The sequence below is a fragment of the Oncorhynchus nerka genome, linkage group LG10 (assembly GCF_034236695.1).
Source record: "Oncorhynchus nerka isolate Pitt River linkage group LG10, Oner_Uvic_2.0, whole genome shotgun sequence".
Lineage (NCBI taxonomy): Eukaryota > Metazoa > Chordata > Actinopteri > Salmoniformes > Salmonidae > Oncorhynchus > Oncorhynchus nerka.
Genome location: NC_088405.1, coordinates 9117246 through 9143901, shown reverse-complemented (window position 1 = coordinate 9143901; position 26656 = coordinate 9117246). Strand labels below are relative to the sequence as shown.

Here is a 26656-nt window from a genome sequence, read left to right as displayed (position 1 = left end):
TCATTGCAACTGGGTTCTAGCTAATCACCACAGAGCACGTGTCCCAAATGGTACTCCATTCACTATGTAGTTCACTACTTTGGACCAGGGCCAATAGAGTTCTAGTCCAAAAAAGTAGTCCTCTATATAGGGAATAGATTGGCATTTGGGACATGGCCAACTGAAGCATCCCCAACCATCAATATCTGTCTGTGTCTGCATTTTCTGCTTTTTACCTGCATGCCAAAGGTCTTCACATGGTCAGAGAGCAGGACCATTTGTTTCAGCAACAAACCCCCATTTGAACCAAACAAAACGCTCAGCTAATCTGGATCGCTGCACATCTCTTGGTCGAGTATAGTAGTTATATATAGTGTGTAGTAGTTATATATAGTGTATAGTAGTTATGTATGGTATAGTAGTAAGTATATAGTATAGTAGTTATGTATAGTATAGTAGTTATATATAGTGTATAGTAGTTATGTATGGTATAGTAGTAAGTATATAGTATAGTAGTTATATATAGTGTATAGTAGTTAGTATGTAGTATAGTAGTTATGTATGGTATAGTAGTAAGTATATAGTATAGTAGTTATATATAGTGTGTAGTAGTTATATATAGTGTATAGTTGTCATGTATGGTATTGTAGTAAGTATATAGTATAGTAGTTATGTATAGTATAGTAGTTATGTATGGTATAGTAGTAAGTATATAGTATAGTAGTTATATATAGTGTATAGTAGTTAGTATGTAGTATAGTAGTTATGTATGGTATAGTAGTAAGTATATAGTATAGTATTTATGTATAGTATAGTAGTAAGTATATAGTATAGTCGTTATATATAGTGTATAGTAGTTAGTATGTAGTATAGTAGTTATCTATAGTATAGCAGTTATGTATGGTATAGTAGTAAGTATATAGTATAGTAGTTATATATAGTGTGTAGTAGTTATATATAGTGTATAGTTGTCATGTATGGTATTGTAGTAAGTATATAGTATAGTAGTTATGTATAGTATAGTAGTTATGTATGGTATAGTAGTAAGTATATAGTATAGTAGTTATATATAGTGTATAGTAGTTAGTATGTAGTATAGTAGTTATGTATGGTATAGTAGTAAGTATATAGTATAGTATTTATGTATAGTATAGTAGTAAGTATATAGTATAGTCGTTATATATAGTGTATAGTAGTTAGTATGTAGTATAGTAGTTATCTATAGTATAGCAGTTATGTATAGTATAGTAGTTATGTATAGTATAGTAGTTATGTATAGCATAGTAGTTATGTACAGTATAGTAGTTATGTATAGTATAGTAGTAAGTATATATTATAGTAGTTATATATAGTGTATAGTAGTTAGTATGTAGTATAGTAGTAAGTATATAGTATAGTAGTTATATATATATTGTATAGTAGTTATCTATAGTATAGTAGTTATGTATAGTATAGTAGTTATGCATAGTAGAGTAGTTATATATAGTGTATAGTAGTTAGTATGTAGTATAGTAGTAAGTATATAGTATAGTAGTTATATATATATTGTATAGTAGTTATCTATAGTATAGTAGTTATGTATAGTATAGTAGTTATGCATAGTAGAGTAGTTATATATAGTGTATAGTAGTTAGTATGTAGTATAGTAGTAAGTATATAGTATAGTAGTTATATATATATTGTATAGTAGTTATCTATAGTATAGTAGTTATGTATAGTATAGTAGTTATGCATAGTAGAGTAGTTATATATAGTGTGTAGTAGTTATGTATAGTATAGTAGTTATGTATAGTATAGTAGTTATGCATAGTAGAGTAGTTATATATAGTGTGTAGTAGTAAGTATATAGTATAGTAGTTATGTATAGTATAGTTGCAAGTATATAGTATAGGAGTTATATATAGTGTATAGTAGTTAGTGGGTAGTATAGTAGTTATATATAGTGTATAGTAGTTAGTATGTAGTATAGTAGTTATATATAGTGTATAGTAGTTAGTATGTAGTATTGTAGTTATATATAGTATATAATATAGTAGTTAGTATATATTATAGTAGTTATATATAGTGTATAGTGGTTTTAGATATAGTATACAGTATAGCACATATGTATAGTATATAGTATAGTACTTATGTATAGTATAGTAGTTATATATAGTGTATAGTAGTTAGTATGTAGTATAGTAGTTATATATAGTGTATAGTAGTTGTGTGTGTGTGTGTATATATATATATATATATAGTATACAGTATAGCACTTATGTATAGTATATAGTATAGTATTTATGTATAGTATAGTAGTTATATATAGTGTATAATATAGTAGTTAGTGTATAGTATAGTAGTTATATATAGTGTATATAATATAGTAGCTTTATATATAGTATACAGTATAGCACTTATGTATAGTATATAGTATAGTAGTTATATATAGTATATAATATAGTAGTTAGTATATAGTATAGTAGTTATATATAGTTTATAGTGGTTTTATATATAGTATACAGTATAGCACTTATGTATAGTATAGTAGTTATTTATAGTAGTTGTATTCATGTGTCCTTTGTGCTTTGTGTTTAAATATGTGTCATTACTGTATTGTTGGGTTATATTATACGGTTGTGTTTGGTTTTAATAACAAGCTTGTGTTGGTCTGTCTGTGCTGGGTTTAACAAAATGCTTTCAAGCTTTAGACACAAGCAAGAACACAGACAAAATCTTCAGGCCTTTCTCAAATCAGAACATCTACTATGGAAATGGAACACAGACTATAAAGCAAGTCTTCTTCATGTGCATTTGTCCCCCAGATGGCACACTATTCTCTATGATGCACACTATGGTCCCTGGTCAAAAGTAGTGTACTATATAGGGAACAGGGTGGCATTTGTGACTGAGCCACACATGAAGACGACATGCTTTATATACAGTAATCTGTGTTCATTTCCATATTCGTTGTTCTGATTTGTATTACAATTAGTAGTTCTTTGTTAATTGCAATAGGTATATGTCAGACACTATAATTATAATAGCATTGGCTCTGTTGGGATAATTCATCATTTTCTCTTATGTAAAAATAAAAACACACAAAGAACACTTAGAGCTGAAGTCAATCCAACATCCTGTGTTAGCAGCAATGTCTACGCAGTAGCTTTGTTTACACAACTACTACCTGTAAAAATGTGCGTGCATTCTGGGAATTCTGACAACTAGAGGTACCTACCAGTGTCAGGAGAATATACCTGCTATTTCACATGCAATAGATGCAATAGATACTTTATATGCCTCTTGACAGGTTGTCGTTGCAACTAGAAATTTGTTCTTGAAATTGGCCTCCCTGTAGATGAAGTCGACCACTGACCAAGATATTAATGTATGATTTATGTATGATTTACTAGATAAATTGGTATTGAAGACGTCTCCCGAAACACAGACAGACATCTAAAAGCAGGCCGACCTAGTCTCACCTTAATCCATCCACACCACATCATCATAACCGTGGTTTGATCAGAGCCTTAGAGAGGCATATGTACCCAGACCTGGGTTCAAGTAATATTTGTTTTTAATTCTAATACTTTAAGCACCACGTTTAGTCTGCCTGGAGTGCCAGGTGGGCGGAGTTTTGGGCTTGTGCATCTATTCCATTGGTTCCATAGCGCCAGGCAAGCTCAATCAAGCCCAGCTGAAGTATTTCAAATGATTTCAAGTAGTATTTGAACCCAGGTGTGATGTAACAGCCATTACAACCCTTCATCTCTGCCTAGCGGTTTGTTATCAGTGCCCGTGTGTGTGTGTGTGTGATCTGTATTGCCTAGGTTACGCCCCGGTGACAGGCATGTGCCACCCTCTGAGGAGCTGCACTCTGAACCACGAGGACGGATTCTCCTCGGCCTTCGTGGTGGCGCACGAGACCGGACATGTGTAAGTCATCGCAGCACACAGGCTGCGTCCCAAGTGGCGCCCTCTTCCCTGTTGTTCACTACTGTTGTCCCAAGTGGCGCCCTCTTCCCTGTTGTTCACTACTGTTGACCCAAGTGGCACCCTCTTCCCTGTTGTTCACTACTGTTGACCCAAGTGGCACCCTCTTCCCTGTTGTTCACTACTGTTGACCCAAGTGGCACCCTCGTCCCTGTTGTTCACTACTGTTGACCCAAGTGGCACCCTCGTCCCTGTTGTTCACTACTGTTGACCCAAGTGGCGCCCTCCTCCCTGTTGTTCACTACTGTTGACCCAAGTGGCGCCCTCCTCCCTGTTGTTCACTACTGTTGACCCAAGTGGCGCCCTCCTCCCTGTTGTTCACTACTGTTGACCCAAGTGGCGCCCTCTTCCCTGTTGTTCACTACTGTTGACCCAAGTGGCACCCTCGTCCCTGTTGTTCACTACTGTTGACCCAAGTGGCACCCTCGTCCCTGTTGTTCACTACTGTTGACCCAAGTGGCACCCTCGTCCCTGTTGTTCACTACTGTTGACCCAAGTGGCGCCCTCGTCCCTGTTGTTCACTACTGTTGACCCAAGTGGCGCCCTCCTCCCTGTTGTTCACTACTGTTGACCAGAGTCCTACGGGACCTGTGAGCCCCATAGCTTGAAGAAACTAAAAGGAATACAAGCAAAGAGCTGCGTGTGTGTGTGTAGGTTTCTCTGCACTGCAAAGGAAGTAGGCTGCCATTGGGAACAGAGACATGGACACAGCTGGTAAACACAGAACTTAGACACACTCCAGATGGGGGTGGGGGGGCGATTTGCATTTCCTGTCGGTCTATTCAGGAAGTCAATTGTAATTCCAGTTATTTTCTTAAAAGTTTATCATCTAATAATTAACCTGCAACAACTGTGTGACTGCTTTTCCAATTACACATTGACTGAATTACACGTTGACTGAATTAGACGTTGACTGAATTAGACGTTGACTGAATTAGACGTTGACTGAATTACACATTGACTGAATTACACGTTAACTGAATTAGACGTTGACTGAATTAGACGTTGACTGAATTACACGTTAACTGAATTACACGTTAACTGAATTAGACGTTGACTGAATTAGACGTTGACTGAATTACACGTTAACTGAATTAGACGTTGACTGAATTAGACGTTGACTGAATTACACGTTAACTGAATTAGACGTTGACTGAATTAGACGTTGACTGAATTAGACGTTGACTGAATTACACATTGACTGAATTATACGTTGACTGATAGAGACATTGACTGAATTAGACGTTGACTGAGTTAGACGTTGACTGAATTAGACGTTGACTGAGTTAGACGTTGACTGATAGAGACATTGACTGAATTACACATTGACTGAATTACACATTGACTGAATTACACATTGACTGAGTTAGACGTTGACTGATAGAGACATTGACTGAATTACTCGTTGACTGAATTACACATTGACTGAATTACACGCTGACTGAATTACACGCTGACTGAATTACACATTGACTGAATTACACGTTGACTGAATTACACATTGACTGAATTATACGTTGACTGAATTACACGTTGACTGTATTACACGCTGACTGAATTACACATGGACTGAATTACTCGTTGAGTGAATTACTCGTTGACTGAATTACTCGTTGACTGAATTACACGCTGACTGAATTACACATTGACTGAATTACTCGTTGACTGAATTACACATTGACTGAATTACACATTGACTGAATTACACATTGACTGAATTACACGCTGACTGAATTACACGTTGACTGAATTACACATTGACTGAATTACACGTTGACTGAATTACACGTTGACTGAATTACACGTTGACTGAATTACACATTGACTGAATTACACATTGACTGAATTACACGTTGACTGAATTACATGTTGACTGAATTACACGTTGACTGAATTACACATTGACTGAATTACACGTTGACTGAATTACACATTGACTGAATTACACATTGACTGAATTACACATTGACTGAATTACACATTGACTGAATTACACGCTGACTGAATTACACGTTGACTGAATTACACATTGACTGAATTACACGTTGACTGAATTACACGTTGACTGAATTACACATTGACTGAATTACACATTGACTGAATTACACATTGACTGAATTACACATTGACTGAATTACACATTGACTGAATTACACGTTGACTGAATTACACATTGACTGAATTACACGTTGACTGAATTACACATTGACTGAATTACACATTGACTGAATTACACATTGACTGAATTACTCGTTGACTGAATTACACATTGACTGAATTACACGTTGACTGAATTACACGTTGACTGAATTAGACGTTGACTGTAAATCCATCTTGCTGTTAGTTTTGACACTTTCCTGATTTATATTTATATATATATATGAGCTGCTGCTCTACTTAGTCTAGCCAGGACCATTACATTAGAGCTGCTGCTCTACTTAGTCTAGCCAGGACCATTACATTAGAGCTGCTGCTCTACTTAGTCTAGCCAGGACCATTACATTAGAGCTGCTGCTCTACTTAGTCTAGCCAGGACCATTACATTAGAGCTGCTGCTCTACTTAGTCTAGCCAGGACCATTACATTAGAGCTGCTCTACTTAGTCTAGCCAGGACCATTACATTAGAGCTGCTGCTCTACTTAGTCTAGCCAGGACCATTACATTAGAGCTGCTGCTGCTCTACTTAGTCTAGCCAGGACCATTACATTAGAGCTGCTGCTCTACTTAGTCTAGCCAGGACCATTACATTAGAGCTGCTGCTCTACATTAGAGCTGCTCTCTAGTCTAGCCAGGACCATTACATTAGAGCTGCTCTACTTAGTCTAGCCAGGACCATTACATTAGAGCTGCTCTACTTAGTTTAGCCAGGACCATTACATTAGAGCTGCTGCTCTACTTAGTCTAGCCAGGACCATTACATTAGAGCTGCTCTACTTAGTCTAGCCAGGACCATTACATTAGAGCTGCTGCTCTACTTAGTCTAGCCAGGACCATTACATTAGAGCTGCTCTACTTAGTCTAGCCAGGACCATTACATTAGAGCTGCTGCTCTACTTAGTCTAGCCAGGACCATTACATTAGAGCTGCTCTACTTAGTCTAGCCAGGACCATTACATTAGAGCTGCTCTACTTAGTTTAGCCAGGACCATTACATTAGAGCTGCTGCTCTACTTAGTCTAGCCAGGACCATTACATTAGAGCTGCTGCTCTACTTAGTCTAGCCAGGACCATTACATTAGAGCTGCTGCTCTACTTAGTCTAGCCAGGACCATTACATTAGAGCTGCTGCTCTACTTAGTCTAGCCAGGACCATTACATTAGAGCTGCTGCTCTACTTAGTCTAGCCAGGACCATTACATTAGAGCTGCTGCTCTACTTAGTCTAGCCAGGACCATTACATTAGAGCTGCTCTACTTAGTCTAGCCAGGACCATTACATTAGAGCTGCTGCTCTACTTAGTCTAGCCAGGACCATTACATTAGAGCTGCTGCTCTACTTAGTCTAGCCAGGACCATTACATTAGAGCTGCTGCTCTACTTAGTCTAGCCAGGACCATTACATTAGATATGCTGCTCTACTTAGTCTAGCCAGGACCATTACATTAGAGCTGCTGCTCTACTTAGTCTAGCCAGGACCATTACATTAGAGCTGCTGCTCTACATTAGTCTAGCCAGGACCATTACATTAGAGCTGCTGCTACTTAGTCTAGCCAGGACCATTACATTAGAGCTGCTCTAGTCTAGCCAGGACCATTACATTAGAGCTGCTCTACTTAGTCTAGCCAGGACCATTACATTAGAGCTGCTGCTGCTCTACATTAGTCTAGCCAGGACCATTACATTAGAGCTGCTGCTCTACAGTTAGCCAGGACCATTACATTGCTGCTCTACTTAGTCTAGCCAGGACCATTACATTAGAGCTGCTCTACTTAGTCTAGCCAGGACCATTACATTAGAGCTGCTGCTCTACTTAGTCTAGCCAGGACCATTACATTAGAGCTGCTGCTCTACTTAGTCTAGCCAGGACCATTACATTAGAGCTGCTGCTCTACTTAGTCTAGCCAGGACCATTACATTAGAGCTGCTGCTCTACTTAGTCTAGCCAGGACCATTACATTAGAGCTGCTGCTCTACTTAGTCTAGCCAGGACCATTACATTAGAGCTGCTGCTCTACTTAGTCTAGCCAGGACCATTACATTAGAGCTGCTGCTCTACTTAGTCTAGCCAGGACCATTACATTAGAGCTGCTGCTCTACTTAGTCTAGCCAGGACCATTACATTAGAGCTGCTGCTCTACTTAGTCTAGCCAGGACCATTACATTAGAGCTGCTGCTCTACTTAGTCTAGCCAGGACCATTACATTAGATATGCTGCTCTACTTAGTCTAGCCAGGACCATTACATTAGAGCTGCTGCTCTACTTAGTCTAGCCAGGACCATTACATTAGAGCTGCTGCTCTACTTAGTCTAGCCAGGACCATTACATTAGAGCTGCTGCTCTACTTAGTCTAGCCAGGACCATTACATTAGAGCTGCTGCTCTACTTAGTCTAGCCAGGACCATTACATTAGAGCTGCTCTACTTAGTCTAGCCAGGACCATTACATTAGAGCTGCTCTACTTAGTCTAGCCAGGACCATTACATTAGAGCTGCTCTACTTAGTCTAGCCAGGACCATTACATTAGAGCTGCTCTACTTAGTCTAGCCAGGACCATTACATTAGAGCTGCTGCTCTACTTAGTCTAGCCAGGACCATTACATTAGAGCTGCTGCTCTACTTAGTCTAGCCAGGACCATTACATTAGAGCTGCTGCTCTACTTAGTCTAGCCAGGACCATTACATTAGAGCTGCTGCTCTACTTAGTCTAGCCAGGACCATTACATTAGAGCTGCTGCTCTACTTAGTCTAGCCAGGACCATTACATTAGAGCTGCTGCTGACCATTACATTAGAGCTCTACTTAGTCTAGCCAGGACCATTACATTAGAGCTGCTGCTCTACTTAGTCTAGCCAGGACCATTACATTAGAGCTGCTGCTCTACTTAGTCTAGCCAGGACCATTACATTAGAGCTGCTGCTCTACTTAGTCTAGCCAGGACCATTACATTAGAGCTGCTCTACTTAGTCTAGCCAGGACCATTACATTAGAGCTGCTGCTCTACTTAGTCTAGCCAGGACCATTACATTAGAGCTGCTGCTCTACTTAGTCTAGCCAGTCTAGCCAGGACCATTACATTAGAGCTGCTGCTCTACTTAGTCTAGCCAGGACCATTACATTAGAGCTGCTGCTCTACTTAGTCTAGCCAGGACCATTACATTAGAGCTGCTGCTCTACTTAGTCTAGCCAGGACCATTACATTAGAGCTGCTGCTGCTAGCCAGGACCTACATTAGAGCTGCTCTAGTCTAGCCAGGACCATTACATTAGAGCTGCTGCTGCTCTACTTAGTCTAGCCAGGACCATTACATTAGAGCTGCTGCTCTACTTAGTCTAGCCAGGACCATTACATTAGAGCTGCTGCTCTACTTAGTCTAGCCAGGACCATTACATTAGAGCTGCTCTACTTAGTCTAGCCAGGACCATTACATTAGAGCTGCTGCTCTACTTAGTCTAGCCAGGACCATTACATTAGAGCTGCTGCTCTACTTAGTCTAGCCAGGACCATTACATTAGAGCTGCTGCTCTACTTAGTCTAGCCAGGACCATTACATTAGAGCTGCTGCTCTACTTAGTCTAGCCAGGACCATTACATTAGAGCTGCTGCTCTACTTAGTCTAGCCAGGACCATTACATTAGAGCTGCTGCTCTACTTAGTCTAGCCAGGACCATTACATTAGAGCTGCTGCTCTACTTAGTCTAGCCAGGACCATTACATTAGAGCTGCTGCTCTACTTAGTCTAGCCAGGACCATTACATTAGAGCTGCTGCTCTACTTAGTCTAGCCAGGACCATTACATTAGAGCTGCTGCTCTACTTAGTCTAGCCAGGACCATTACATTAGAGCTGCTGCTCTACTTAGTCTAGCCAGGACCATTACATTAGAGCTGCTGCTCTACTTAGTCTAGCCAGGACCATTACATTAGATCTGCTGCTCTACTTAGTCTAGCCAGGACCATTACATTAGAGCTGCTCTACTTAGTCTAGCCAGGACCATTACATTAGAGCTGCTCTACTTAGTTTAGCCAGGACCATTACATTAGAGCTGCTGCTCTACTTAGTCTAGCCAGGACCATTACATTAGAGCTGCTGCTCTACTTAGTCTAGCCAGGACCATTACATTAGAGCTGCTCTACTTAGTCTAGCCAGGACCATTACATTAGAGCTGCTCTACTTAGTCTAGCCAGGACCATTACATTAGAGCTGCTCTACTTAGTCTAGCCAGGACCATTACATTAGATATGCTGCTCTACTTAGTCTAGCCAGGACCATTACATTAGAGCTGCTCTACTTAGTCTAGCCAGGACCATTACATTAGATATGCTGCTCTACTTAGTCTAGCCAGGACCATTACATTAGAGCTGCTGCTCTACTTAGTCTAGCCAGGACCATTACATTAGAGCTGCTGCTCTACTTAGTCTAGCCAGGACCATTACATTAGATATGCTGCTCTACTTAGTCTAGCCAGGACCATTACATTAGATATGCTGCTCTACTTAGTCTAGCCAGGACCATTACATTAGATATGCTGCTCTACTTAGTCTAGCCAGGACCATTACATTAGATATGCTGCTCTACTTAGTCTAGCCAGGACCATTACATTAGATATGCTGCTCTACTTAGTCTAGCCAGGACCATTACATTAGAGCTGCTGCTCTACTTAGTCTAGCCAGGACCATTACATTAGAGCTGCTGCTCTACTTAGTCTAGCCAGGACCATTGGATTCGAGCTGCTGCTCTACTTAGTCTAGCCAGGACCATTACATTAGAGCTGCTGCTCTACTTAGTCTAGCCAGGACCATTACATTAGAGCTGCTGCTCTACTTAGTCTAGCCAGGACCATTACATTAGAGCTGCTGCTCTACTTAGTCTAGCCAGGACCATTGGATTCGAGCTGCTGCTCTACTTAGTCTAGCCAGGACCATTACATTAGAGCTGCTGCTCTACTTAGTCTAGCCAGGACCATTACATTAGAGCTGCTGCTCTACTTAGTCTAGCCAGGACCATTACAATAGAGCTGCTGCTCCACTTAGTCTAGCCAGGACCATTACATTAGAGCTGCTGCTCCACTTAGTCTAGCCAGGACCATTACATTAGAGCTGCTGCTCTACTTAGTCTAGCCAGGACCATTACATTAGAGCTGCTCTACTTAGTCTAGCCAGGACCATTACATTAGATCTGCTGCTCTACTTAGTTTAGCCAGGACCATTACATTAGAGCTGCTGCTGCTCTACTTAGTCTAGCCAGGACCATTACATTAGAGCTGCTGCTCTACTTAGTCTAGCCAGGACCATTACATTAGAGCTGCTGCTCTACTTAGTCTAGCCAGGACCATTACATTAGAGCTGCTCTACTTAGTCTAGCCAGGACCATTACATTAGAGCTGCTGCTCTACTTAGTCTAGCCAGGACCATTACATTAGAGCTGCTGCTCTACTTAGTCTAGCCAGGACCATTACATTAGAGCTGCTGCTCTACTTAGTCTAGCCAGGACCATTACATTAGAGCTGCTCTACTTAGTCTAGCCAGGACCATTACATTAGAGCTGCTGCTCTACTTAGTCTAGCCAGGACCATTACATTAGAGCTGCTGCTCTACTTAGTCTAGCCAGGACCATTACATTAGAGCTGCTGCTCTACTTAGTCTAGCCAGGACCATTACATTAGATCTGCTGCTCCACTTAGTCTAGCCAGGACCATTACATTAGAGCTGCTGCTCCACTTAGTCTAGCCAGGACCATTACATTAGAGCTGCTGCTCTACTTAGTCTAGCCAGGACCATTACAATAGAGCTGCTGCTATACTTAGTCTAGCCAGGACCATTACATTAGAGCTGCTGCTGCTCTACTTAGTCTAGCCAGGACCATTACATTAGAGCTGCTGCTCTACTTAGTTTAGCCAGGACCATTACATTAGAGCTGCTGCTCTACTTAGTTTAGCCAGGACCATTACATTAGAGCTGCTGCTCTACTTAGTCTAGCCAGGACCATTACATTAGAGCTGCTGCTCTACTTAGTCTAGCCAGGACCATTACATTAGAGCTGCTGCTATACTTAGTCTAGCCAGGACCATTACATAATTTTAGGAAGTATCGTAAGTGTTCCCAAGCAAAGAGATTTTGTCTACGTACTAAACTATATATTCCCTATATAGTGAATTACTTTTGATCTGAGGCCTATGAGCCCTAGTCAACAGTAGTGCCCTATATAGGGAATAGAGAGTCAACAGTAGAGCCCTATATAGGGAATAGAGAGTCAACAGTAGTGCCCTATATAGGAAATAGAGAGACAACAGTAGTGCCCTATTTAGGGAATAGAGAGTCAACAGTAAAGCCCTATATAGGGAATAGAGAGACAACAGTAGTGCCCTATATAGGGAATAGAGAGTCAACAGTAGTGCCCTATATAGGGAATAGAGAGTCAACAGTAGTGCCCTATATAGGGAATAGAGTCAACAGTATAGCCCTACATAGGGAACAGAGCGTCAACAGTAGTGCCCTATATAGGGAACAGAGAGTCAACAGTAGTGCCCTACATAGGGAACAGAGAGTCAACAGTAGTGCCCTATATAGGGAACAGAGAGTCAACAGTAGTGCCCTATATAGGGAACAGAGAGTCAACAGTAGTGCCCTATATAGGGAACAGAGAGTCAACAGTAGTGCCCTATATAGGGAACAGAGAGTCAACAGTAGTGCCCTATATAGGGAACAGAGAGTCAACAGTAGTGCCCTATATAGGGAACAGAGAGTCAACAGTAGTGCCCTATATAGGGAAGAGAGAGTCAACAGTAGTGCCCTACATAGGGAACAGAGAGTCAACAGTAGTGCCCTATATAGGGAACAGCGAGTCAACAGTAGTGCCCTATATAGGGAATAGAGAGTCAACAGTAGTGCCCTACATAGGGAACAGAGAGTCATTTGAGACTGGCTTTTGTGTTTGAGCGTAATACTGTGTTTTGCTCATCAATAACTCAGGTACCATTTCAACAGGTTAGGTATGGAACATGACGGACAGGGGAATCGTTGTTCTGACGAGACCAGCATGGGGAGTATCATGGCACCACTGGTCCAAGCAGCCTTCCATCGCTACCACTGGTCACGCTGCAGTAAACAGGAACTGAACCGATACATCCAGTAGGTGCAGCCTTCACCGTACCACTGACTAGGGTTCTGACAACTTTCCCAGAGTTCACAGCTTTTCCAGGAATCCTGGTCACTGACATAACACTGAGATCACTGACATGCATCACTGACCTATATCACTGACCTATCACTGACATAGATCACTGATCTATATCACTGACATATATCACTGACCTATATCACTGACCTATATCACTGACCTATATCACTGACATATATCACTGACATATATCACTGACCTATATCACTGACCTATATCACTGACCTATATCACTGACCTATATCACTGACATGCATCACTGACCTATATCACTGACCTATCACTGACATATATCACTGACCTATCACTGACATATATCACTGACCTATCACTGACATATATCACTGACCTATCACTGACCTATATCACTGACCTATATCACTGACCTATATCACTGACATGTATCACTGACCTATATCACTGACCTATATCACTGACCTATATCACTGACCTATATCACTGACCTATATCACTGACATATATCACTGACCTATATCACTGACCTATATCACTGACATATATCACTGACCTATATCACTGACCTATATCACTGACATGTATCACTGACCTATATCACTGACATATATCACTGACCTATCAGATGACATATATCACTGACCTATATCACTGACATATATCACTGAGCTATATCACTGACCTATATCACTGACATATATCACTGACCTATATCACTGACATTTATCACTGACATATATCACTGACATTTATCACTGACATTTATCACTGACATTTATCACTGACATATATCACTGACATTTAACACTGACATTTATCACTGACATATATCACTGACATTTATCACTGACATTTATCACTGACATTTATCACTGACATTTATCACTGACATTTATCACTGACATACTGTATGTCACTGACATTTATCACTGACCTATCACTGACATATATCACTGACCTATATCACTGACCTATATCACTGACATATATCACTGACCTATCACTGACATATATCACTGACATATATCACTGACATATATCACTGACCTATATCACTGACCTATATCACTGACATATATCACTGACATATATCACTGACCTATATCACTGACATATATCACTGACCTATATCACTGACATATATCACTGACCTATCACTGACCTATATCACTGACATATATCACTGACCTATATCACTGACCTATATCACTGACCTATATCACTGACCCATCACTGACATATATCACTGAGCTATCACTGACCTATATCACTGACCTATATCACTGACATATATCACTGACCTATATCACTGACCTATATCACTGACCTATATCACTGACATATATCACTGACATACTGTATATCACTGACCTATATCACTGACCTATCACTGACCTATATCACTGACCTATATCACTGACATATATCACTGACATGTATCACTGACATGTATCACTGACCTATATCACTGACCTATCACTGACATTAATCACTGACATTTATCACTGACATTAATCACTGATATATATCACTGATATATATCACTGACCTATATCACTGACATATATCACTGACATTTATCACTGACATTTATCACTGACATATACCACTGACATACTGTATATCACTGACATATATCACTGACCTATATCACTGACCTATATCACTGACATATATCACTGACATATATCACTGACCTATATCACTGACCTATATCACTGACATATATCACTGACATACTGTATATCACTGACATATATCACTGACCTATATCACTGACCTATATCACTGACCTATATCACTGAGCTATATCACTGACCTATATCACTGACATATATCACTGACATACTGTATATCACTGACATATATCACTGACATATATCACTGACCTATATCACTGACCTATATCACTGACCTGTATCACTGACCTATATCACTGACATATATCACTGACATACTGTATATCACTGACATATATCACTGACCTATCACTGACATATATCACTGACCTATCACTGACCTATATCACTGAGCTATCACTGACATATATCACTGAGCTATCACTGACATATATCACTGAGCTATATCATTGACTTATCACTGACATATATCATTGACCTATCACTGACATATATCACTGAGCTATCACTGAGCTATCACTGACATATATCGCTGAGCTATCACTGACATATATCACTGAGCTATCAGAGACATATATCACTGACATATATCGCTGAGCTATCACTGACATATATCACTGACCTATATCACTGACCTATCAGAGACATATATCACTGAGCTATCACTGACATATACCCGTGAGCTATCACTGACATATATCACTGACCTATCACTGACATATATCACTAAGCTATCACTGAACTATACCACTGAGCTATCACTGACCTATACAACTGACCTATACAACTGAGCTATCACTGACCTATACAACTGACCTATACAACTGACCTATACAACTGAGCTATCACTGACCTATACAACTGACCTATATCACTGACCTATACAACTGACCTATACAACTGACCTATACAACTGACCTATACAACTGACATCTATCACTGACCTATATCACTGACCTATCACTGACATATATCACTGAGCTACCACCGACCTATATCATTGACCTATCACTGACATATATCACTGAGCTATCACTGGCATATATCACTGAGCTATCACTGACATATATCACTGAGCTATCACTGACCTATATCACTGACCTATCACTGACATATATCACTGAGCTATATCACTGAGCTATCACTGACATATATCACTGAGCTATCACTGACCTATCACTGACATATATCACTGAGCTACCACCGACCTATATCATTGACCTATCACTGACATATATCACTGACCTATATCACTGACCTATCACTGACATATATCACTGACCTATATCACTGAGCTATCACTGACATATATCACTGAGCTATCACTGACCTATCACTGACATATATCACTGAGCTACCACCGACCTATATCATTGACCTATCACTGACATATATCACTGACCTATATCACTGACCTATATCACTGACCTATATCACTGACCCATCACTGACATATCACTGACCTATATCACTGACATGTATCACTGACCTATATCACTGACATATATCACTGACCTATATCACTGACCTATATCACTGACATATATCACTGACCTATATCACTGACCTATATCACTGACCTATATCACTGACCTATCATAGACATGTATCACTGACCTATATCACTGACCTATATCACTGACCTATCATAGACATGTATCACTGACATATATCACTGACCTATATCACTGAGCTATCACTGACATATATCACTGAGCTATCACTGACATATATCACTGAGCTATATCATTGACTTATCACTGACATATATCATTGACCTATCACTGACATATATCACTGAGCTATCACTGAGCTATCACTGACATATATCACTGAGCTATCACTGAGCTATCACTGACATATATCGCTGAGCTATCACTGACCTATATCACTGAGCTATCAGAGACATATATCACTGAGCTATCACTGACATATATCGCTGAGCTATCACTGACATATATCACTGACCTATATCACTGACCTATCAGAGACATATATCACTGAGCTATCACTGACATATACCCGTGAGCTATCACTGACATATATCACTGACCTATCACTGACATATATCACTAAGCTATCACTGAACTATACCACTGAGCTATCACTGACCTATACAACTGACCTATACAACTGAGCTATCACTGACCTATACAACTGACCTATACAACTGACCTATACAACTGACCTATACAACTGAGCTATCACTGACCTATACAACTGACCTATACAACTGACCTATACAACTGACCTATATCACTGACCTATATCACTGACCTATACAACTGACCTATACAACTGACATCTATCACTGACTGACCTATCACTGACATATATCTGAGCTCACTGACCTATATCACTGACCTATCACTGACATATATCACTGAGCTATCACTGGCATATATCACTGAGCTATCACTGACATATATCACTGAGCTATCACTGACATATATCACTGACCTATCAGAGACGTATCACTGACATATATCACTGACCTATATCACTGACCTATCACTGACCTATCACTGACCTATATCACTGAGCTATCACTGACATATATCACTGAGCTATCACTGACCTATCACTGACCTATCACTGACATATATCACTGAGCTACCACCGACCTATATCATTGACCTATCACTGACATATATCACTGACCTATATCACTGACCTATATCACTGACCTATATCACTGACCTATATCACTGACCTATATCACTGACCTATATCACTGACCCATCACTGACATATCACTGACCTATATCACTGACCTATATCACTGACCTATATCACTGACATATATCACTGACCTATATCACTGACCTATATCACTGACCTATATCACTGACCTATCATAGACATGTATCACTGACATATATCACTGACCTATATCACTGACCTATATCACTGACCTATATCACTGACCTATCATAGACATGTATCACTGACATATATCACTGACCTATATCACTGAGCTATCACTGACATATATCACTGAGCTATCACTGACCTATACCAGTGAGCTATCACTGACATATATCACTGAGCTATCACTGACATATATCACTGACCTATCACTGACATATATCACTGAGCTACCACCGACCTATATCATTGACTTATCACTGACATATATCATTGACCTATCACTAGCATATATCACTGAGCTATCACTGACATATATCACTGAGCTATCACTGAGCTATCACTGACATATATCACTGAGCTATCACTGACATATATCACTGACCTATATCACTGAGCTATCACTGACATATATCACTGAGCTATCACTGACATATATCACTGAGCTATCACTGAGCTATCACTGACATATATCACTGAGCTATCACTGACATATATCACTGACCTATATCACTGACCTATCACTGACATATATCACTGACCTATCACTGACCTATCAGAGACGTATCACTGACCTATATCACTGACCTATCACTGACATATATCACTGACCTATATCACTGAGCTATCACTGACATATATCACTGAGCTATCACTGACATATATCACTGACCTATCACTGACCTATCACTGACATATATCACTGAGCTATCACTGACATATATCACTGGCCTATCACTGACCTATCACTGACATATATCACTGACCTATCACTGACATATATCACTGACCTATCACTGACCTATCAGAGACGTATCACTGACCTATCACTGACATATATCACTGACCTATATCACTGACCTATATCACTGACATATATCACTGACCTATATCACTGACCTATCACTGACATATATCACTGACCTATATCACTGACATAATCACTGACCTATATCACTGACATATATCACTGACCTATCACTGACCTATCATAGACATGTATCACTGACATATATCACTGACCTATATCACTGACATATATCACTGACCTATATCACTGACCTATCATAGACATGTATCACTGACATATATCACTGACCTATATCACTGAGCTATCACTGACATATATCACTGAGCTATCACTGACATATATCACTGAGCTATCACTGAGCTATCACTGACCTATATCACTGAGCTATCACTGACATATATCACTGAGCTATCACTGACATATATCACTGAGCTATCACTGACATATATCACTGACCTATCAGAGACATATCACTGACCTATATCACTGAGCTATCACTGAGCTATCACTGACATCACTGAGCTATCACTGACATATATCACTGAACTATCAGACATGTATCACTGACATATATCACTGACCTATCACTGACATATATCACTGACCTATACAACTGACCTATCACATACATATATCACTGACCAATCACAGACATATATCACATACATGTATCACTGACCTATCACAGATATATCACTGAGCTATCACTGAAATATATCACTGAGCTATCACTGACATGTATCACTGACATATATCACTGACCTATCACTGACATATATCACTGAGCTATCACTGACCTATACAACTGACCTATCACATACATATATCACTGACCAATCACAGACATATATCACATACATGTATCACTGACCTATCACAGATATATATCACTGACATGTATCACTGACATATATCACTGAGCTATCACTGACCTATACAACTGACCTATCACTGACATATATCACTGAGCTATCACTGACATATATCACTGACCTATCAGAGACGTATCACTGACCTATATCACTGACCTATATCACTGACCTATCACTGACATATATCACTGACCTATATCACTGAGCTATCACTGACATATATCACTGAGCTATCACTGACCTATCACTGACCTATCACTGACATATATCACTGAGCTACCACCGACCTATATCATTGACCTATCACTGACCTATATCACTGACCTATATCACTGACCTATATCACTGACCTATATCACTGACATATATCACTGACCTATATCACTGACCTATATCACTGACCCATCACTGACATATCACTGACCTATATCACTGACCTATATCACTGACATATATCACTGACCTATATCACTGACCTATATCACTGACCTATATCACTGACCTATCATAGACATGTATCACTGACCTATATCACTGACCTATATCACTGACCTATATCACTGACCTATCATAGACATGTATCACTGACATATATCACTGACCTATATCACTGAGCTATCACTGACATATATCACTGAGCTATCACTGACCTATACCAGTGAGCTATCACTGACATATATCACTGAGCTATCACTGAGCTATCACTGACATATATCACTGACCTATCACTGACATATATCACTGAGCTACCACCGACCTATATCATTGACCTATCACTAGCATATATCACTGAGCTATCACTGACATATATCACTGAGCTATCACTGAGCTATCACTGACATATATCACTGAGCTATCACTGACATATATCACTGACCTATATCACTGAGCTATCACTGACATATATCACTGAGCTATCACTGACATATATCACTGAGCTATCACTGAGCTATCACTGACATATATCACTGAGCTATCACTGACATATATCACTGACCTATATCACTGACCTATCACTGACATATATCACTGACCTATCACTGACCTATCAGAGACGTATCACTGACCTATATCACTGACCTATCACTGACATATATCACTGACCTATATCACTGAGCTATCACTGACATATATCACTGAGCTATCACTGACATATATCACTGACCTATCACTGACCTATCACTGACATATATCACTGAGCTATCACTGACATATATCACTGACATATATCACTGGCCTATCACTGACCTATCACTGACATATATCACTGACCTATCACTGACATATATCACTGACCTATCACTGACCTATCAGAGACGTATCACTGACCTATCACTGACATATATCACTGACCTATATCACTGACCTATATCACTGACATATATCACTGACCTATATCACTGACCTATCACTGACATATATCACTGACCTATATCACTGACATAATCACTGACCTATATCACTGACATATATCACTGACCTATCACTGACCTATCATAGACATGTATCACTGACATATATCACTGACCTATATCACTGACCTATATCACTGACCTATATCACTGACCTATCATAGACATGTATCACTGACATATATCACTGACCTATATCACTGAGCTATCACTGACATATATCACTGAGATATCACTGACATATATCACTGAGCTATCACTGAGCTATCACTGACCTATATCACTGAGCTATCACTGACATATATCACTGAGCTATCACTGACATATATCACTGAGCTATCACTGACATATATCACTGACCTATCAGAGACATATCACTGACCTATATCACTGAGCTATCACTGAGCTATCACTGACATCACTGAGCTATCACTGACATATATCACTGAACTATCAGACATGTATCACTGACATATATCACTGACCTATCACTGACATATATCACTGACCTATACAACTGACCTATCACATACATATATCACTGACCAATCACAGACATATATCACATACATGTATCACTGACCTATCACAGATATATCACTGAGCTATCACTGAAATATATCACTGAGCTATCACTGACATATATCACTGACCTATCAGAGACATGTATCACTGACATATATCACTGACCTATCACTGACATATATCACTGAGCTATCACTGACCTATACAACTGACCTATCACATACATATATCACTGACCAATCACAGACATATATCACATACATGTATCACTGACCTATCACAGATATATATCACTGACATGTATCACTGACATATATCACTGAGCTATCACTGACCTATACAACTGACCTATCACTGACATATATCACTGACCTATCACAGACATATATCACTGACCTATCACAGACATATATCACTGACCTATCACAGACATGTATCACTGACCTATCACTGACATGTATCACTGACCTATCACAGACATATATCACTGACCTATCACAGACATGTATCACTGACCTATCACTGACATGTATCACATCAACAGTGAGGAGGAAACTCTGGGATGCTGGTCTTCTAGTTCCTCTGTCCAGTGTCTGTGTCTTAATCTTTTCTTTTTATTGGCCAGTCTGAGATAAGGCTTTTTCTTTGCAACTCTGCCTAAAAGGCCAGCATCCCAGAGTCGCCTCTTCACTGTTGATGTTGAGACTGGTGTTTTAAGGGTACTATTTAATGAAGCTACCAGCTGAGGACTTGTGAGTCGTTTGTTTCTCAAACTAGACACTCTAATGTACTTGTCCTCTTGCTCATGTGTGCACCGGGGCCTCCCACTCCTCTTTCTATTCTGGTTAGAGACTTCAGTTTGTTGGCAATTTCTCGCATGGAATAGCCTTCATTTCTCAGAACAAGAATAGACTGACGAGTTTCAGAAAAAAGTTATTTGTTTCTGGCCAGTTTGAGCATGTAATCGAACCTACAAATGCTGATGCTCCAGATACTCAACTAGTCTAAAGAATCCCAGTTTTATTGCTTCTTTAATTAGCACTACAGTTTCCAGCTGTGCTAACATAATTGCAAAAGGGTTTTCTAATGATCAACTAGACTTGGATGAGCTAACACAGCATGCCATTGGAACACAGGAGTGATGGTTGCTGATAACGGGCCTCTGTACGCCTATGTAGATATTCCATAAAAAAATCTGCCGTTTCCAGCTACAATAGTGATTTACAACATTAACAATGTCTACACTGTATTTCTGATCAATTTGATCAGCTCTTATGACTGTCTCTGTTCTGATGTGTCTTATCTCCCTCCATCTCTTATGACTGTCTCCGTTCTAATGTGTCTTATCCCTCCAGCTCTTATGACTGTCTCTGTTCTGATGTGTTTTATCCCCCTCCAGCTCTTATGACTGTCTCTGTTCTGATGTGTCTTTTCCCTCCATCTCTTATGACTGTCTCTGTTCTGATGTGTCTTATCTCCCTCCAGCTCTTATGACTGTCTCTGTTCTGATGTGTCTTATCTCCATCCATCTCTTATGACTGTCTCTGCTCTGATGTGTCTTATCCCTCCAGCTCTTATGACTGTCTCTGTTCTGTTGTATTCTTATGACTGTCTCTGTTCTGATGTGTCTTATCCCTCCAGCTCTTATGACTGTCTCTGTTCTGATGTGTCTTATCTCCCTCCAGCTCTTATGACTGTCTCTGTTCTGATGTGTCCTATCCCCCTCCAGCTCTTATGACTGTCTCCTGGACAACCCTTTTGAACACAAGTGGCCCAAGCTTCCTGAGCTACCTGGGATTAACTACTCCATGGACGAGCAGTGTCGTTTTGATTTCGGCGTGGGCTACAAGATGTGCACCGCTGTAAGTCCCCTCCAGCAGCTAGCTAGACCCCTGAGATCTGAGAATAACAACTGTGACCGTTGGTGACGGGGCAGCCTGTCAATGTGTGTCCCAAATGGCACCCTATTCCGTATATAGTGCACTGCTTTTTTTACCAGGGCCCATCAGGGAATATCTTGCCATTTGGGACGCAGATTCAGGACTGCATGGGGGCACTCAGTATCACTCAGGACTTTGATCTTCTGAGGATGGGATTCAAATGTTAGTCTTAGATGGAGCAGGGTCCTGCGTTCTCCTTATTATCCCCCTGGTCCATAGGCTTAGATAGTGGGCAGCTTTTTCCCTGTTTGAGATTGCAGAGGGGCCATGACTTCTGGGAAGAGACTAGGTGACCCGTAGACTGGCCACGGAAATGCACTAACTACCCCTCATCTCTCTCTGACCACCTCTTCCGTTCTCTCTCCTCTTCTCTCTGATCTCCTTTTCCCTACTCTCTCCTCTTCTCTCTGACATCCTATTACAACTCACTTCCCTCTCTCTCTCTCTCTCCCTCCCTCTCTCTCTCTCTCTCCCTCCCTCCCTCTCCCTCTCTCTCTCTCTCTCTCTCTCTCTCTCTCTCTCTCTCTCTCTCTCTCTCTCTCTCTCTCCCTCTCCCCTCCTATAGTTCCTCTCTCTCCCTCGATCCCCTCCTATAGTTCCGGACCTACGATCCCTGCAAGCAGCTGTGGTGTAGTCACCCTGACAACCAGTACTTTTGTAAGACCAAGAAGGGTCCTCCGGTGGATGGGACGGAGTGTGCACCGTCGAAGGTGGGAAACGGTTCGAAAACAAACCATGGATTTCTGATGACAATAGATACACCTAATAATATACAATGCTATACTTCATCTTTAGAGACAGTTCTTCAAAAAGTACACAATTACTTGAAGAAGTTTTACTAAATTAATATTAGAAATAACATATCGGCCCGTTTGAATGTTATAGTGCTTATATTTGTTCTATGTCCCACATGTACTGATGTCCAACTGCAATGGCTGTGTAACACAGGTGGCACCTTACCCATACATTTAAAGAGCATTTAATCAAATCGGCTCGTTTGAATGTTATAATCATTTTTGTTGGGTGCTTATATTTGTTCTATGTGGCACCTTACCCATACATTTTTTTATTATTTTTTTTACTAGGCAAGTCAGTTAAGAAAAATTCTTATTTTCAATGACGGCCTATGAACAGTGGGTTTACTGCCTGTTCAGGGGCAGAACGACAGATTTTGTACCTTGTCAGCTCGGGGATTTGAACTTGCAACCTTTCGGTTACTAGTCCAATGCTCTAACCACTAGGCTACCCTGCCGTCCCTACACTTTAACCACTAGGCCACCCTGCCGTCCCTACACTTTAACCACTAGGCCACCCTGCCGTCCCTACACTCTAACCACTAGGCTACCCTGCCGTCCCTACACTTTAACCACTAGGCCACCCTGCCGTCCCTACACTCTAACCACTAGGCTACCCTGCCGTCCCTACACTTTAACCACTAGGCCACCCTGCCGTCCCTACACTCTAACCACTAGGCTACCCTGCCGTCCCTACACTTTAACCACTAGGCCACCCTGCCGTCCCTACACTCTAACCACTAGGCTACCCTGCCGTCCCTACACTCTAACCACTAGGCTACCCTGCCGCCCCTAGACTCTAACCACTAGGCTACCTGCCGTCCCTACACTCTAACCACTAGGCTACCCTGCCGTCCCTACACTCTAATCACTAGGCTACCCTGCCGCCCCTACACTCTAACCACTAGGCCACCCTGCCGTCCCTACACTCTAACCACTAGGCTACCTGCCGTCCCTACACTCTAACCACTAGGCCACCCTGCCACCCCTACACTCTAACCACTTGGCCACCCTGCCGTCCCTACACTCTAACCACTAGGCTACCTGCCGTCCCTACACTCTAACCACTAGGCCACCCCTGCCACCCCTCTAACCACTAGGCTACCTGCCGTCCCTACACTCTAACCACTAGGCTACCTGCCGTCCCTACACTCTAACCACTAGGCTACCTGCCGTCCCTACACTCTAACCACTAGGCTACCTGCCGTCCCTACCACTCTAACCACTAGGCTACCTGCCGTCCCTACACTCTAACCACTAGGCTACCTGCCGTCCCTACACTCTAACCACTAGGGTCCTACACTCTAACCACTAGGCTACCCTGCCGTCCCTACACTCTAACCACTAGGCTACCTGCCGTCCCTACACTCTAACCACTAGGCTACCTGCCGTCCCTACACTCTAACCACTAGGCTACCTGCCGTCCCTACACTCTAACCACTAGGCTACCTGCCGTCCCTACACTCTAACCACTAGGCTACCCTACCGTCCCTACACTCTAACCACTAGGCTACCCTGTTTAAGGAGCATGTAATCAGCTATTCATACTTCATGGACGAATAGTGTTCATTCTCATGTTCTCTCCATGTTCCTTTAGCCAGGATTGCTCGAAGCATAACAGTTGTTGTGAACTCTGACCCAGGAGATGTTCAGGGCTCATTCTTGCCATGGTTTTAATGCTAACGGAGCCAACGAATGGAAAGATATTGTATACATGTGCGCACTGTTGACTCCACTGTCTCCTTTCTGAAAAAATATATATAAAACGTATATAAAACATTTTTAAAAATTAAGTACACAATAGCTCAAATGGATAAACAGAAGGAACAGTTTGAATGTACTTACTAAGCATTTAATTAGCGTGAAGTTAGCATTTCATTGGCTAGTCATGATTAATGGAGTCACGGTGGTCATAACAGTGTTCTATCCATGTTCCTTTAGCCGTCATCGCTCTATAGAGTTGTTATATACCAATGACATGGTCAGGGCTCCATTCTAGCCATGGTTTTAATGAGAATAGGGCTGATAAATGGACAGATAGTCTATGTACTGTATGTACTGTATGTCCTGTTGACTCTCCTGTGTCCTGTCTGTTTAGTGGTGCTTCAAGGGCCACTGTATCTGGCGCTCCTCTAACCAGCCTCAGGGCCATGACGGTAACTGGGGGTCCTGGACTAAGTTTGGGTCCTGCTCCAGAACCTGTGGAGGTGGAGTACGCTCCCGGAGCAGAACTTGTAACAACCCTGTGTGAGTGTCTATCACAGGGGAACGGGTGGGGAGGGCATTGTGGGTAGTGTGGGTAGAGATGTATAAATCTGGCTCCGGGGTGGGTTCTTAGGTCTCCTCACTGACGTTATCCTCTACATCCTGTTAGGACTTCTACCTACATCCTGTTAGGACTTCTACCTACATCCTGTTAGGACTTCTACCTACATCCTGTTAGGACTTCTACCTACTTCCTGTTAGGACTTCTACCTACATCCTGTTAGGACTTCTACCTACATCCTGTTAGGACTTCTACCTACATCCTG

General features: G+C 40.9%; 1 protein-coding gene across 1 annotated transcript in view; it reads left to right on the top strand.

Moving 5' to 3' along the window:
* LOC115117117 (A disintegrin and metalloproteinase with thrombospondin motifs 14) overlaps positions 1-26656 on the top strand; it is a 154587-nt gene that overhangs the window by 101845 nt on the left and 26086 nt on the right. Inside the window, 6 exon segments of the mRNA XM_065022879.1 lie at positions 3789-3894; positions 13095-13238; positions 23121-23253; positions 23928-24041; positions 26224-26372; positions 26500-26540. Coding sequence (XP_064878951.1) covers positions 3789-3894; positions 13095-13238; positions 23121-23253; positions 23928-24041; positions 26224-26372; positions 26500-26540 — 687 coding nt within the window.